The sequence below is a fragment of the Phacochoerus africanus genome, chromosome 10 (genome assembly GCF_016906955.1).
Source record: "Phacochoerus africanus isolate WHEZ1 chromosome 10, ROS_Pafr_v1, whole genome shotgun sequence".
Lineage (NCBI taxonomy): Eukaryota > Metazoa > Chordata > Mammalia > Artiodactyla > Suidae > Phacochoerus > Phacochoerus africanus.
The window spans coordinates 102,742,452-102,759,709 of NC_062553.1; the positions used below are offsets into that span (position 1 = coordinate 102,742,452).

Here is a 17,258-nt window from a genome sequence, read left to right on the forward strand (position 1 = left end):
TGATGTTGCAGCACTATAGAAGTCAATGAGAGCCAAACTTAAGATACAGGGGTGAACTTAAATTCTGTGTGTGTATAATGTAAAGGTATTTCCTATTATGGGTTGTGGTCAAAACTGCTACTATAAAGGGAGTTGAGTTAGAGCAAGTACAGTTTACCATAAGCAGATTAAATCCATCAGAACTCACAAGTGCCATGATCATGGTCCATTGCTACAAAGATGTGAAAGATAACCGTATTGATCAGGGGTCTCCCAAAAAACAGAACCTGTGTGTGTGATTTATCATGAGGAATTGGCTCACACAATTATGGAAGCTGAGAAGTCCTACAATCTGTTGTCTGCAAGCTGGAGACCCAGGAAAGCAGGAGTTCAAAGGCCTGAGAGCCAGAGAGCCAGTCTTGTAGATACCAGTCTGGGTCTGAAGGCCCGAGAACCAGGGGTCTTGAAGGAAGGAAAACCTTGATTTCTCAGCTCAGTCAGGCAGAGAGCAAATTCAACCTTCTTCCACCTTTTTGTTCTATTCAGGCTCTCAACAGATTAGGTGATGCCACCCCAACACACACACACACACACACTGGGAAGGACAATCTGCTTTACTCAGTTCAGCAATTCAAATACTGATCTCCTCTGGAAACAGCCTCACACATACACACACCCATAAATATTTAACCAGACACCTGTGCACCCCATGGTCCACTCAGTTTGACACATAAAAGTAACTATCACACAAAGTCATCTATAAAACACACAAGGTTCCTTTTAAAATTAGTCTGTTCAGGAATAATGATTCATTTACACAGAGAGAAAGAGCAGAGAAGAAGGAAACAGAAATAAAAAGAAACTATAAAGCCTGTATCAATTAGCATTTCTTTTTAGTTACCATTTCTTTGAACATAATTAGATATCCAATAGTGTGCTAGGGTTATTTGGTACCAGCTCATGAGAACCAACTGTATCCATCTATTCCCAGCTCCATACTCATTGAATATCATGTTGGTAGTTTGGGATTAGCCATGGGTAGAGTATTTACTCTAGGAAAATTAACAAGTCAGAAGCCTTTCTTTTTTCTGGAGAGCTGGTTGTTAACATTTACCAGCACATCACTGCTTGTATCCTTTGTAATGTAGGTGATAAGCCGTAGGCAACCTTCTAGGTTTTACTCACCACCATTACGTTCATGCATGTATATGCATGTCTTTTTCTTGATCAAATTTAATCCAGCATTTACCTTTGTTTTTTAACCTTTAACCGTCTGTATTCAAACAGAATTTCTTGAATTACATCTTTGTAATTATGTTTATTTGTCAGAAATTGTTTAATGCCTGATGTCTTGCCTGTCATGAAGAACAGCTGGGAGTCTTTATGTTTTATCTTAGTCTATATTCAAAAAGCCTTCAGTAGTGTATGGCCCATGACCCATGCATGAATGCACAAATGCATGCATGAATGAGAAGATATAATATGGAATGAAAAATCAGTGTGATAGACTGAAATATCTTCCCAAACCTTCCTCAACCCCTTACGTTTGTAAGCAATGTTGTTGCCTGATAACCTTCACAGTCCAGAATTTTCTTCTAACGCTTAATCTAACCTTTTCCATTTCTTTCTCTGTATACAAAGAAAAAAGAAAAAAAATCCCTTTTTTACTATTTGACGGTGAATTATTTTAACATTTTAGCATAATTAAACCATATTGTTTCTGCTTTCTGCTTTATTACCCCAATGTTTAACTTGGGTTTATTTTATTCTATTATTGAAAGTCTAATTATAGCCATTAGTGGAAAGTAAAAAGTCAATTTGGTTACTTTTCTAAAATACTATTTGTAGCTATTAGAATAATGAAAATAAGAAAAATATCAGAAGAGACATAATTTCACTTTGGTGAACTTGTTTTCTGGCATAAATATACACCCAGCAGTGTCTTCTTATAAAGTAATTGAAGGAAGCACTCTGAGTAGAACTACAGAATTAGTATCAGCTTGTTCCCACAAGGAAAAACCTCAGGGTTTTACAATTTGTAAGGCCCTTAGTGGAGGCTCATTCATCCTAAATCAAAGGCTTTCTGAAGACAACTCCAGCCCATGCACACAGAGAAGCCAGAAGTATTTCATGTGGCCCCATTCTTTTTTTTTTTTTAATGATTTTTTATTCTTTCCATTATAGTTGGTGTACAGTGTTCTGTCAATTTCTGTTGTACAGCAAAGTGACCCAATCACTTACACACACACACACACACACATATACATTCTTCTTCTCACATTATCCTCCATCATATTCCATCACCAGTGACTAGATATAGTTCCCTGTGCTATAAGATCTCATTGCTTATCCACTCCAAATGCAATAGTTTGCATCTATTCAACCCAAGCTTCCAGTCCATCCTACTCCCTCCCCCTCCCCCTTGATAACTACAAGTCTATTTTCCAACTCCATGAGCTTCTTTTCTGTGAAAAGATTCATTTGTGCCATATATTAGATTCCAGCTATAAGTGATATCATACGGTATTTTTCTTTCTCATTCTGACTTACTTCACTTAGTATGAGAGTCTCTAGTTCCATTCATGTTGCTGAAAATGGAATTATTTTATTCTTTTTATGGCTGAGTAGTATTCCATTGTGTACATATACCACATCAGTGTATTAGTAATTGGCACCAGGAGATTGGCCGAGGAATGCATGCTTTTGGATGAATCATAAGGGATGCCAAACATGCAAGCACAAACAATGGAAGAGATGTGTTCATAAGAGGTACAGAGATGTGCCAACAGAATGGGAGAGAATATTTGCAAATGAAGCAACTGACAAAGGATTAATCTCCAAAATACATATTAATCTCCAAAATATATGTCTCCTGCAGCTCAATACCAAAAAAACAAACAACCCCATCAAAAAATGGTCAGAAGATCTAAACAGACAGTTCTCCAAAGAAGACATATAGATGGCCAAAAAGCACACAAAAAGATGTTCAACATTACTAATTATTGGAGAAATTCAAATCAAAACTACTATGAGGTACCATCTTACACCAACCAGAATGGCCATCATCAAAAAGTCTACAAACAATAAATGCTGGAGAGGATGTGGAGAAAAGGAATCCCCTTACACTGTTGGTGGGAATGTACATTGGTGCAATAACTGTGGAAAACAATATGGAGATTACTCAAAAAACTAAAACAGAATTACCATTTGATCCAGCAATCCCACTCCCAGATATCTATCCAGAGAAAATCATGATTTGAAAGATACAGGTACTCCAGTATTCACTGCAGCACTATATACAATAGCCAAGACATGGAAGCAACCTAAATGTCCATCAACAGAGGAATGGATAAAGAAGATGTGGTACTTATACACAAAGGAATGAAATAATGGCATTTGCAGCAATATGGATTGACCTAGAAATTATCATGCCAAGTAAAGTTAGTCAGACAGTGAGACACAAACTTCATATGCTATCACTTATATGTGGAATCTAAAAAAAAAAAGGATACAATCATCTTCTTTGCAGACTTTGAAAAACATATGATTACCAAAGGAGATAGGTTGAGGGGGAGGGATGGGCTGGGGGTTTGGGATGAAAATGCTATAAAACTGGGTTGTGATAATTATTGTACAACTATAAATAAAATAAAATTCATTGAGTTAAAACAGACACACAGGATGAAAGAGTAAAAAATGATGCATGCTTCAACTTATATCCCCATAATATTTCAGAATTCCAAAGAGATCAATAAAAGCTTCCAAATTGTAAACCAAGATACTCATAAAGGAGCAAAAATCAGTCTAAAAATATGGGCACATTAGCACAGAAAGTGGATGCTAGAGGTCAATAAAGCAAGGTCTTCAAGATTCCAAAGGAAGATGATACTGAATTTAAAGTCAAATTATAGCCACTTTCAGATAAACAAGAACTTATCTTGCTTTAAACATTATTTTGAAGAATTTCCTTGAAAAAGATTGATGTAAAACTAGGGTAGAATGCAAGGAACAAGAAGCCATGAATAAAAGGAACAGAGGAGAAGGAATCTATTCCAAGTAAATTTCAAGATGATGGCTATAGAGCAATCTTAAATAAATAAAAATAAATAAATAAATAGATGTCATCAAAATTGTAAATCAGTAGTCTTCTAGAAGATGGTCTTAAAAGACAAATACCAGAATTGACTACAAGTATTGATATGTAATAGTAAAAATGATGGTGTTGATGATAATTATGGTGGCAGCAGTAAATGTAGCCAATACTCATGAATGCATTTTCACATAGTGTTAGGCCCTGTCCTAACCACAGTCTGTATTATTTCATTTAATCATCTAAGAGTACTTTGAGACTAGTAATGTTTCATTATCTACATATTAAGAGAACTCAAGATACATTGAAGTAAGGTGATTTTTAGTCACATGGTGAACTAGTGATTAACCCAAGATCCAAACCCAGGTGGTCTAATTCCAGAGCTCATATTATAAACTGCTATACTATATTAAAGAAAGTATATGTTTCTTCTTTAAACTAGAAAAAAAGAGATTCAACCTAAAACTCCAGGCAAAGTTAAATAAATGAAAATACTCTACAAAAGAGTCATGGCTCAGGCGTCCTGCATGGCATAGTGGAAACGAATCGGACTAGGAACAGTGAGGTTGCAGGTTGAATCCCTGGACTCACTCAGTGGATCTGGCATTGCTGTGGCTGTGGCATAGGCCGGCAACTGCAGCTCCGATTTGACCCCTAGCCTGGGGATCGTGACTACAAAATCAAAGAACGAGAAATGTACTTAGAACATATATATTGATCACCTTTATAGTTATAATGTTTAATAGTCATAGTAATGAAAATTCTGTTTGTAGTCTTAATCTTTTATAATGAAAATGTAATGAAAACTTATCAGTCTTGATAAAGTAAATATAAAGATATACCTGGTAGAAACTGGAAGGAAGAAAAGAAGAAGGAAAAAGGAGGAAGGAGGTGAGGTGAGCAGGTAAGGTATCACCATCTTGCAAAATAAGGGTCAAGATAAACTGTTGGAAACTTATAGACCAGTGAATAGGGGGTTAAGAATATTACTTTAGGAGTCAAAGGTACAGGAAAACACATGCAAGAATTTAGGAAACACATCTCCCCAAACCTTTTCAAAGTTATTATTCAAGAAAATTTATAACTATAAGAAAATAAAAAGTGGTGGGGAGACGCAGAAGTAGGAGTGACAAAAGTGAACTAAACGCCCTTCTATCCTGGAAGAAAATCAATACAAACAACCTAAAATCAGTAAATCAAGAATTTGTTTAGAGATGTGAAGGTACCTGGCAGAAGAATTAAAAACAAATAGGTGTTTTTGGATGCACACTGTTATATCTGGAAGGATGGACTATGGGGCCCTACTGTATAGCACAGAGAACTGTGTGTGATTGGGTCACTTTGTTGTACAACAGAAATTGAAGAAACATTGTAAATTAACTATATTTTATTTTATTTATTTATTTATTTATTTATTTATTTATTTATTTATTTATTTTCTTTTTGCCTTGGGCCGCTCCCGTGGCATATGGAGGTTCCCAGGCTAGGGGTCGAATCGGCGCTGTGGCCGCCGACCTACACCAGAGCCACAGCAACGCGGGATCTGAGCTGCCTCTGTGACCCACAGTACAGCTCACAGCAACGCCGGATCCTTAACCCACTGAGCAAGGCGAGGGATTGAACCCAAAACCTCATGGTTCCTAGTCGGATTCATTAACCACCATGCCACGATGGGAACTCCTCAACTATATTTTAATAAACAAAAAAAGTAGGTGTTGGGCAGTAGAATAGGAGATAACCAAGGGTGGGTAGAGACCCATTCTTTCTATTGTAGCCCTTATTATTTTGGACCATTTTCTCATAATTCTTTGACTTAAAAATAAAAGGAAGAGACAAATTTGATTTGTAACTGAAAAGTTTCCAAAAAAGAAATCTCTCAGCCCAGATAGTTTCACTGGAGAATTCTCCTAAGACATTTAAAAAAGAATTAAAACTACTTTTATACAAAGTATTCCAGAAAACAGAAGAGGAGGGAACATTTCTTAAGCCACTTTACAAGGCCTTTATTACTCTGATAAATAAACCAGACAAGGACAGTATAGTAAAAAGAAAACTGCAGACCAATGTCTCTCATGAAGTTAGACATAAAAATCCTCAATATATTAGCAGACAGAACCCAACAGTGTATTAAAAAGGATTATGTACATGGTCAAGAAGGATTTATCCCAGATAAGTAAGGCTGGCTTAACATTAAAAAATCAGTGTAATCCACATATCTACAAGCTAAAGAATAAAATTAATATGGTCATAGCAATTGACACACAAAATCCAATGCTCATTTATGATGAAAATTCTTAGCAAGTTAGTCATAAAGAAATACTTCTCAACCTGGTAAATAACATGTACAAAAACCTATAGCTAATATCATACTTAATGGGGAAAGACTAAGTGCTTTTTTTTCTAGGATTGGGAGCAGAACAAAGATGTTGGCTCTTAACCATTCTCATGTAACATAGTACTTGAAGTTCAAGTCGCTGCAAGGGAGCAAAGAAATAAAATACATGCAGTTTGAAAAGGAAAAATAAAATGATCTCTATTTGCAGATGACACTATTTTCTGCATGGAAAATCCCAAGGAATCTACAAAATCCGGAATAAATGAATTCAACAAGGTCAACAAACAAAACTCACTCATTTCTATATTAACAAGTAACATGCATAAATTGAAATGAAAAATGCCACACTACTTAGAATGGGAAAATTATCAGGGCTGAGCACAGAATATATAGAATTATTTTTAATTCATTTTTTATTGAATTATAGTTGATTTACAATGTTTCTGATGTACAGCAAAGTGATTCAGTTATACCTACATATATTCTTTTAATATTCCTTTTCATTATGGTTTATTATATAAAATATAATTCCCTGTGCTATACATTAGCACCTTGTTTTTTTATCCATTCTGTAGAAAATAGTTTAAATCTACAAATACCACTAACACCAAAAGTTCAATGCATAAAAGGAAAAATTGATAAACTGGACCTCATTGAAATTAAATGCTTGCTTTGTGAAAGCCCATGTGGAGAGATGAAAAGACAAGCTACAGACAGGGAGAAAATATTTCTAAAGCACATATCTGACAAAAAAAAAAAACCTAGTATTTAGAATATATAAAGAACTCTCAAAACTCAGCAGTGAAAAGACAAACAATCCAATTAGAAAATGGACAAAACACATGAAGATAAATTTCATCAAAGATGAAATACAGATGGCAGTTGAATACATGAAAAGATCTATAGCATTATTAGAAATCAGGGAAATTAAAATTGAAAATGAGGTATTACTACTCATCTATCAGAATGGCTAAAATGAAAAATAGTGACAACATTAAATGTTGATAAGGATGTGGAGAAATTGGATCACTTTTACTTTGCCAGCAGGAATGTAAAATGAAACAGCCACTCTGGAAAATAATTTGGCAATTTTTTAAAAAAACAAAACATGTAATTACCATGCAACCAGGAAATTCCATTGCTGGGTATTTATCCCAGAAACAAAAAATGAAAAGTTGTGTTCACCCCCAGACTTGTACATGAATATTCGTAACTGCTTCTTTTGTAATAGTCAAAAACTAGAATAGCCTAGATGGTCTCCAGTGGATAAATGATTAAACAAACTGTGGTATGTACATACTGTGACATATTAGTCAGCAATACAAAGGAAGAAACTATCGATAATTGCAACAACTTGGATGAGTGTCTAGGAGATAGTGCTATAAGAAAAAAATTCAGGAGTTCCCTTCGTGGCTCAGTGGTTAATGAATCCGACTAGGAACCATGAGGTTGCAGGTTCAGTCCCTGGCCTTGCTTGTGGGTTAAGGATCCGGCATTGCCATGAGCTGTGGTGTAGGTTGCAGATGTGGCTTGGATCCCGAGTTGCTGTGGCTCTGGTCTAGGCTGGTGGCTACAGCTCCAATTAGACCCCTAGCCTGGAACATCTATATGCCTCAGGAGTGGCCCTAGAAAAGACAAAAAACAAAAACAAAAAAATTCAGTCCCCAAAGTTATTTACTATATTATTTAATTTATATAACATTTTAAGGGAACATTTTTTATTAAAGTATAGTTGATTTACAGTGTTTCTTCAATTTCTATTATACAGCAAAGTGACCCAATCACACACAGTTGCCTGTGCTGTACAGAAGGGCCCCACTGACCATCCATTCCAAATATAACAGTTTGTATCTCCAAACCCCAAACTTCCCTTCCATCCCATTCCCTCCTCCCACCCCCTAGAAAACCACAGGTCTGCTCTCCTTGGCCATGATCTGTTTCTGTTTTGTAGATAGGATCATCTGTGCCACATTTTAGATTCCACAAATAAATAGCACATGGTATTTTTCTTTTTCTTTATGGCTTACTTCACTTAGTATGAGAATCTCTACTTCCATCTGTGTTGCTTCAAATGGCATTCGTTTGTCTTTTTGTGGCTGAATACTATTTCATTGTATATATGTACCACACATCTTATTAATCCATTCATTTTTCAATGGACATTTAAGTTGTTTCCATTTCTTCATTGTTGTGAATAGTGCTCCGATGAACATAAGATGCATGTATTTTTTTCAATGAAAGTTTTGTCCAGACATATGCTCAGGAATGGGATTGCTGGGTCATACGGTAGTTCTATGTTTAGTTTTCTGAAATACGTCCATATTGTTTTCCATCGTGGTTGTACCAATTTACATTCCCATCAACAGTGAAGGAGGTACCCTTTTCTGTACACCCTCTCCAGCATTTGTTATTTGTTGACTTGTTAATGATGGCCATTCTGACTGGTGTGAGGTGGTACGTCATTATAGTTTTGATTTACATTTCTCTAATAATTAGTGATGTTGAGCATTTTTTCATGTGTCTGTTGGCAATCTGTATGTCTTCTTTGGAAAAATGTCTATTTAGTTCTTCTACCCTTTTTTTCAATTGGGTTGTTTTTTTCTTGTCATTGAATTGTATGCATTGTTTGTATATTTTGGAGATTAGACCCTTGTCTGTTACATCATTTGCAAATATTTTCTCTCATTCTGTGGGTTGTCTTTTCATTTTTTATAGTGGTTTCCTTTGATATGCAAAAAGACTTTGAGTTTAATTATGTCCCATTGGTTTTTTGTGTGTCTTTATTGTCATTATTCTAGGAGATGGATTGAACAAGATGTTGCTGTGATTTATGTCAAAGAGCATTCTGCCTATGTTTTTCTCTAGGAGCTTTATAGTATATGGCCTAACATTTAGGTCTTTAATCCATTTTGAGTTTATTTTTGTGTAAGGTGTTAGATAGTACTCTAATTTCATTCTTTTACAGGTAGCTTTCCAGTTTTCCCAGCACCATTTATTGAAGAGACTATCTTCCTTCCACTGTATGTTCTTGCCTCCTTTGTCATAGACTGGTTGACCATAGGTGTTTAGGTTCATTTTTGGACTTTCTATCCTGTTCCATTGATCTGTATTTCTGTTTTTGTGCCAGTACCATACCGTTTTGATAAATGTACCTTTCTAATAATGTGTGAAGACATAGAGCTTGATACTTCCAGTTCTGTTTTTCTTTTTCAATTTTGCTTTGGCTATTCAGGGTCTCTTGTGTTTCCATACAAATTTTAAAATATTCTGCTCCAGTTCTGTGAAGAATGTCCTTGGTAATTTGACAGGGATTGCATTGACTCCATAGATTGCCTTGGGCAATATAGTCATTTTGATAATATTGATTCTTTCAATCCAAGAGCATGGTATATTTTTCCATTTGTTTGCATCTTCTTTGATTTCTTTCATCAGCATCCTATATTTTTCAAGGTATAGATCTGTTGTCTCTTTAGGTAGGTTTATTCCAAAAAGAGAACACTTTACAAATGGAAAATAGACTAGTGGTTGTCAGTAGTTAGGGGCAGGGAGGGGCAGAGGCAGGAAGGCATGAGTGTGGCTATAAAAGGACAACAGGGCCTTTGTGGTGTTGAAACTCTTCCATATCTTGACTGTGATGGCATATATGTGAATCTATTAATAAAATCTATGGAAACACACAGAGAAATGAGTACAAGTAAAATTGGAAAATCTGAGTAAAATCAGTGGATTATATTAATGCCATTATCATTGTTATGATATTTTACTATAGTTTTGCAAAATGTTACTGTTGGGGGAAACTGGGCAATGTGTATAAGGGATCTCTGTATTATTTCTTACAACTGCTTATGAATCTATAGTTATAAAATTGTCAATGGATAAAAAGAAAGAAAAAATGAAGCTGTCAGGAGCTTGGAGCCCTCATGAATGGTGTTTGTATTCTTATAAAAGAGGCCCCAGAGAGCTCTTGAACCCTTTCTACCAAGTAAGGATACAGTGAGAAGTCTTAAACCCAGAAGAAGATCCTTACCCAAACATGCTGGCACCTTGGGCTTCCAACTTCCAGAACTGTGAGAAATAAATCTGTTGTTTATAAGTCACCCCACTTGTGATATGTTGTTATAGTAGCCCAAGTTGACATGCCTTCTCTTGGAGCCAGCTGGGCGGTTCCTATCTCCTTCGCTAAGTCTAATAAGAATTCTGGAGAAAAAATGGCTCATCTTCTTTGCTGTCAGTTTCCTACTGCAATCTCTCTATAGAGTCCTCTTCTTTGCACCTGGCAGCTGTAAGACTCTTCTCTCTATTCCTCCACTCTGCAGGAGTTAAGTCTCTTTCTGCCTCCTCTTAGCCTTCCTCTTTGCCTGGAGCCAGGCTTTCCTTTCCCTGGACTAAGGTCTTCCCTCTTTTCTGCTACACAAATGCAGCATTGTCAGAAAGTTCATAAGTCATAGGATAATTACTAGAGTGCTTTGTAAAGATCTTATGCTAAATAGGAATACAGTTGACCCTTGAACAACACAGGTTTGAACTGTAAGTGTTCACTTATATGCAAATTTTTTCAATAGTAAATACTATAGCACCACATGATCCAAGGTTGATTGAATCCTTGGATGCAGAACCTTGGATATGGAAGGCTGACTATGAATGTTATACTCAGATTTTTGACTGTGCCCCAATTGGTGGCCCTAACCCAACATTGTTCAAGGGTCAACTGTAGTTATCAGAAGGGCTGAAATTCTAGGAGAGATGGGCCACATTTCTGTTTTAAAATATTTGGCATCTAAGGTTCTCCTCTTCAGTCTGTGTAGTTTAAATTGTCAGGATATTCCAGTCCACTTTGGGGTTTTAGAACTCATCTTTTTTTAGAGTGTAGATGATTTACAGTATTGTGGAAATTTCCGTTGTACAGGATAGGAACCCAGTCATGGTTCCACTGTGCCATGATGGGAACTCCCAGTTCCTTTTTTTTTTGCTATTTCTTGGGCCGCTCCCGCAGCATATGGAGGTTCCCAGGCTAGGGGTCGAATCAGAGCTGTAGCCACCGGCCTACGCCAGAGCCACAGCAATGTGGGATCCGAGCCGCGTCTGCAACCTACACCGCAGCTCACAGCAACACTGGATCGTTTAACCCACTGAGCAAGGCCAGGGACCGAACCCTCAACCTCATGGTTCCTAGTCGGATTCGTTAACCACTGTGCCACAACGGGAACTCCCTGGTTCCTTTTTAAAGTCACTCTTACATGAGGGTGAAAACAAATACTAGCTAAATTATTTTCCCAGGCATCATTTTTAGAAATAATGAGGTCTTGTTTCTACTGGAACCTTTGAGATCTGTACTGAATGTGGTAGGAGGTGAGGATGGGCATGGGCAGAGAGGGGAGTAGATGCCATTCATGTCCAAAGTAAAGAGATCTTGTTTTGGAAAATAAAGTTGCATGAATAAGTTAAGATTGGAAACATAAGGCAATAAATATTTAACGAAGGTATTTGTTCCTAATACAGTAGGCAAAGGATAAGTATTGTAATTTCCTATGCAAGGGTCCAATGTAGTAGAAATGGAAGCAGCAATGGAGGCAAATTGTAATAGTAATATTTGGATTCAGAATTAAAAACACATAATCAAAAAAAAAAAAAAAAAACCAGAAGGAACATTGACCAGAGAGTACTCTACATTTTAGGAAATATGCCTTTCAGAGAAAGAGTAGTATTCACCTAAGTTCACTTGGTTAAAAGCAAAAGTAGATAGCTAAGAAGCTTAAGAGAAGGGACCATACTGGAAGGATGTTGGGGGCTCACAGGATCAGTGTGAAGCTGAATGAGTGGACATATAACTGGCAGGGATTAAGAGTGCTTAGAGGTCAGTAGCAGTAACTAAACAGTAACTAAACATTCATGATCTGGTGAGCATGGGACCGTGCCATCTCAAATCCCCTCCCATCTTCATTGCGCTCTTTCAAGAGATTAAAAGAATTGAGGTAAATTTGGTACATCTGGAGCTGATGAGTTCTTTATGAGAATCCATCCTTTTTCTGCCCTGTCTTTCCTACTAGGACCTCTTACCTAACCTGCCCACATAGAGGAGAGTTCATGAACCACAGGAAATTGTGTTGCTATTAGGAAATGAAGGTGGATGCTAAACAATCAAAATATTAGAAATAACCATTCCAGTCAGGCTCTAAGGAACACAACTCTTACATTAAAATCAGATAATCCCATAAGAAAGAATGGGAAGGAAATCCCAAGACAACAGTGCCCTGTGTAGGGAATTCTAGGATTAGTATCCCAGTTTAAAATTGCCATTCGTAGGGAGAAATGTCATGGATATGGAGAGCAAGGGACACATTCTTACAAAATTACCAAGACCTATTCAATTCACATGGGAAAGCTAATGTGTAGAACAAGCTGACTGTAGAGTCATCAGAGAGATTCATCACCAGAACAAGGAGTTGAAAAAGGGAAAGTTATTGATAGAAATTTAATGAAGGGCAGAGAAAAGACAAAGCTCTTCAATGCCTATTTTGTTTCCAGCTTCTAGGCCTTGAAAAGTGATCTTCAAATTTAAAAGGGTAAAATAATGAAAATAAAGATCCAATATAAATGAGTAGAAAGCAAAAGAGCATCTACCTATCTTTAAAAGAACACAAATCTTCAGCATAGATAAATTACATGCCACCATATTGAAGAAACTTAAAGATGTGATCAAGAAAACACTGTCAGTCATTCCTTAGAATCTTGGTTGGAGAAATGTCAGAAGTAATGAGTTGGGCAAATGCTATCTAGATTAATAAAAAGGGTAAGGGGACAAATTATAGAACTACAGTCGGTGCAAATTTCTCAAGTGGATTATTAAACAGATGATTTATGAGCATGTAGACAAGAAAACTGCCATGTAGCATGGGTGTGTGCAGATAAGTGGGGGTGATGTAGTACGAAGAACTGGAGTCAGGCGACCTGGGCTCATGCCCTTAAATATGTTGATAATGGGTCCATGTCCATTTCACAGAAAGTTTCTTTAACTTTGACCTTTTAATTTTTAATAAACAATTTGGCTCAAATAATCAAAGAAATTCAGATCAAATTTTCAAAAAAAAATAGGAGAAATATCCAGATGAATAATTTATTCACATATTCATTTACTCAAGTATCACATCCCAAACAGTATTTGAGGTGTAAGCTAATTCATTCACAGTATGATCAGTATGCAAACAGTGAAATACACTAGCATTGAAAGTAAATTCCTGCACTTAGCATCTAAATTATCTTGCTAGACAGGGAAGGGCCTTAACTTTGAACAGGGTTGGAATTTGGGACACTGAAAAATAGGTTGGAAGCAGGTGGGACTGGCTCTTAGTTTCCCATTTGGAGCTTCAAAAAAAGGACCGAAATGGCGTATCTTGAGCTATATTTAAATACATGCTTTTCTCAAAGACACAGAAAGAGAAGTAGGGGAATCTCGAGTTAACAGAAATTTTCTATCAAATGGACCCAACTAATTTCACATAGATTTCAAGTTCAATAGAAATAAACCATTTGAAAATTCTAGCACAAGGGAGTTCCCGTCATGGCGCAGTGGTTAACGAATCCGACTAGGAACCATGAGGTTGAGGGTTCGGTCCCTGGCCTTGCTCAGTGGGTTAACGATCCGGCGTTGCCGTGAGCTGTGGTGTAGGTTGCAGACGCGGCTCGGATCCCACGTTGCTGTGGCTCTGGCGTAGGCCGGTGGCTACAGCTCCGATTCAACCCCAGCCTGGGAACCTCCATATGCCGCGGGAGCGGCCCAAGAAATAGCAACAACAACAAAAGACAAAAGACAAAAAAAAATGAAAATTCTAGCACAAAAGGCTGATGTAAATTTCAGATATACTCACAGAAGAGAATTTTTAGATCCAGGGAGGCAATACAGTCCTACAGTTTTGCTTTCGTTCATTTGTTTGTTTTTTAGTTTGTTTTTCAGGCCCACACCCACATCACAAGGAGATTTCCAGGCTAGGGGTCGAATCGGAGCTACAGCTGCCTGCATATGCCACAGCTGCAGCACATCAGATCTGAGCCGCGTCTGCCACCTACACCACAGCTCTCAGCAACACCAGATCCTTAACCTACTAAGCAAGGCCAGGGATTGAACCTGCAACCTCATGGTTCCTAGTCGGATTCATTTCCACTGCACCACGATAGGAACTCCCTTTTTTTTAACTTTAGCCAGACCTCATCCTGAGCATGGCGAATCCCTTCAGAACCATGTAGTCATGAAATGGAGAAAGTCTCATGCAAGGGTGACCAGGCAGTTGAAAGATCTGGTAAGTACGTCAAATGATCTGGAAAGCATATCAAACTATTGAAGTAACTAAAAAAGACTTAGAAGTGACATGAAAGCTTCTTTTAAATATTTGAAAAATTGCTGTTTGGAAAATATAGTTGATTAGTTCTAAAACTCTCAGAAAGCAAAATTAGAAGAAGTGGGTAGAATTATTAAAAAGCAGTTTTTCCAATGAGAGACTCTCCAAAGTTAAATACAGTCATCTTTATGGGATTAAGAGCCTCATAGTCACTCATCCTCTTCAACTCAATGACTCTTGGTAGAAAGCTTGCTGTGTGACCTTCTAAATGCTTGGAATATATCCGTGAGAAAGCAGACGAAAATCCTTGCTCTTAGAGTGTTTACATTCTACTGTGGTGGAGAAAATTTCAGTAAACAACAAAACAAACAAATCAGTAAGTTTTAAAGCATGTTGGGATGTGAAAGAGTCATGAGAACAGAGTAGAATAAGAGATGAGGAATGAGAGGAGATGGCAAGGGAGTGGAACAGGCTACAGTTACGATAGGGTTGTTTGAGTAGGTCAGCCTCATTGAGAAGGTGACAAGTGAGCGAAGACTTCACTGAAGAGTCTGAGGAAGTTCTCCTGGGGAAGAATATTCCAAGAAAAGCCATGTAAAGGGCTGAGGTAGGAATGTGCCAGCAAGGAGGGCTCCTCTGTAGTTAAGCAGAGGAGGTGGAAAGAGGATTTCTGCTTTGGGCAAGAACTGGGACTACATGACTTCTGAGGTCTCTTCCACCTTTTTATATTCCCTGAGCTTATGATTCTCTGATAGTTCAGAATTATTAATTTGGTAGCAATGAACAAGATGGATTCAAGAGCAGAGATGTCAGACCAGGGCTCACGAATACCAGTGGTGAAGGGGCCAGACAGATGGTATAAACATTTTGAAATATGGGCAATGCATTCATATATTTTTATAAATATTATGAAAATCTAACAAAGTATGCTTGCAGGCCAAATCTGGCTCAGGGGCCACCCGTTTGAGACCAATGCATTAGAGAAAGTGAAGCCAATTAAGAGTGTCATGGTATGATCTGGATATCAAATCTTGGTCAGAAAGTCAAGGGAGAATAAAAGATGAAATGAGAAATCTGGGAGGCTTTGATGAAAATTATTCCTTTGTTACGATTTGATGGGGAAGAAAGAATCAAAGACTACTCTCCGGTTTAGAACCTAAAAGACTAGTTATCATCGACTTTGTCTTTTCTCAAACAAGGGTTACAGTAATTTTTGTTTTCTGCCTATCATCAATGACCAGATACTTGGCCTCTCATTGTCCTACTATGCTTAATTACATATAATTTAGGTACTTTGAATCCACTTAGGGAGAGAAAATATCAGCCAATGCAACCTTTCTCAATTATCTTGTGTTAGCAGTGTAATTACAGTCATAAAACTTTTGAAAAGAGGCTCAGAGCTAATTAACTGTGATAATGACAAAGAGACAGATAAACCTTTTATTCATTTTAGTGTGTAACTTGTCCTGTTTCCTTGCTGCAGGTGCCTTCATTTGCAAGATGGTGCCATTTGTCCAGTCCACTGCTATTGTGACAGAAATCCTCACAATGACATGCATTGCTGTGGAGAGGCACCAGGGACTCGTGCATCCTTTTAAAATGAAGTGGCAATACACCAACCGAAGGGCTTTCACAATGCTAGGTGAGGATGTGCCACTGGCAGTATTAATGCTCTTTTTCATTACAGAACAGAGGATGTCTTCAACACGAACCATGTTTATAAACTAAAGGAGTAACCTGTTATCTGGTTTGTAGGCATTGGGATGTAATTCCAAGGGTTTCAGTCCTCTCCATATTTACTGCTACCCTTCCCCCTCTCTCCTTTAGGCCCACCTCAACACTGAAAATCTCTCCTTTCATTTACTTCTTGAGTTGCATCTTAATTTTGTAAGCTCTACTTTCAGCCAAAGATCATCTATCAGTGGCATCGCCATATGCATTAGATTAGTCAGCTGTCATCCTGAGGTAAGAAGCCTCTAAGCTAAGATGCTGTTGTGAAGGCAGGCAGATTTTAATAGGGAGAAGGAAAGGTGTGTTTAGAAAAGTAGAAAAGAGCATCTGCCTAGAGCTGCCCCAGGTAGTGTGTACACAATAGCAGAAGGCTGCAGGGCCCATGAGAACACTGAGTGCTGAGTGCTAGAGATACCTGACAAGGATGGATTCTTTCAACATCCTAATTCTGAATCCTCAGCTTGTAGCAGCCTTTTCTGAATCAGCAATTCATGATGCATGTACACCTTGTGATATATATAAACCTAAAACAATGTCCTAAAGTCTAGCACAGTAAAATGGAAGATTTCTCTATTGGATAATTATAATTAAGCCATTTAAAGCCTGAATATGCTTCTCGGTGATTTGAATATATTAGAGCTAAATAAGCAGAGGTTTATGAACAATTGTTGTAATAATCAAAGAGCAGTTTTTACAATACCCAACTTGAGCAGAATGAGTAAACATTTGTTTCTGCTATAAGAGTTTAGCAAGCTTACAGAAAGACTTCTGAAGGCTTTGCAACACCAAA

At 37.4% G+C, this 17,258-nt stretch overlaps 1 protein-coding gene across 1 annotated transcript in view; it reads left to right on the top strand.

Moving 5' to 3' along the window:
• Positions 1–17,258, top strand: part of QRFPR (pyroglutamylated RFamide peptide receptor) — a 45,424-nt gene that overhangs the window by 19,087 nt on the left and 9,079 nt on the right. The window contains exon 2 of the mRNA XM_047799504.1: positions 16,221–16,379. Within this exon, the coding sequence (XP_047655460.1) occupies positions 16,221–16,379 (159 nt within the window). The remainder of the gene's footprint in view (positions 1–16,220; positions 16,380–17,258) is intronic.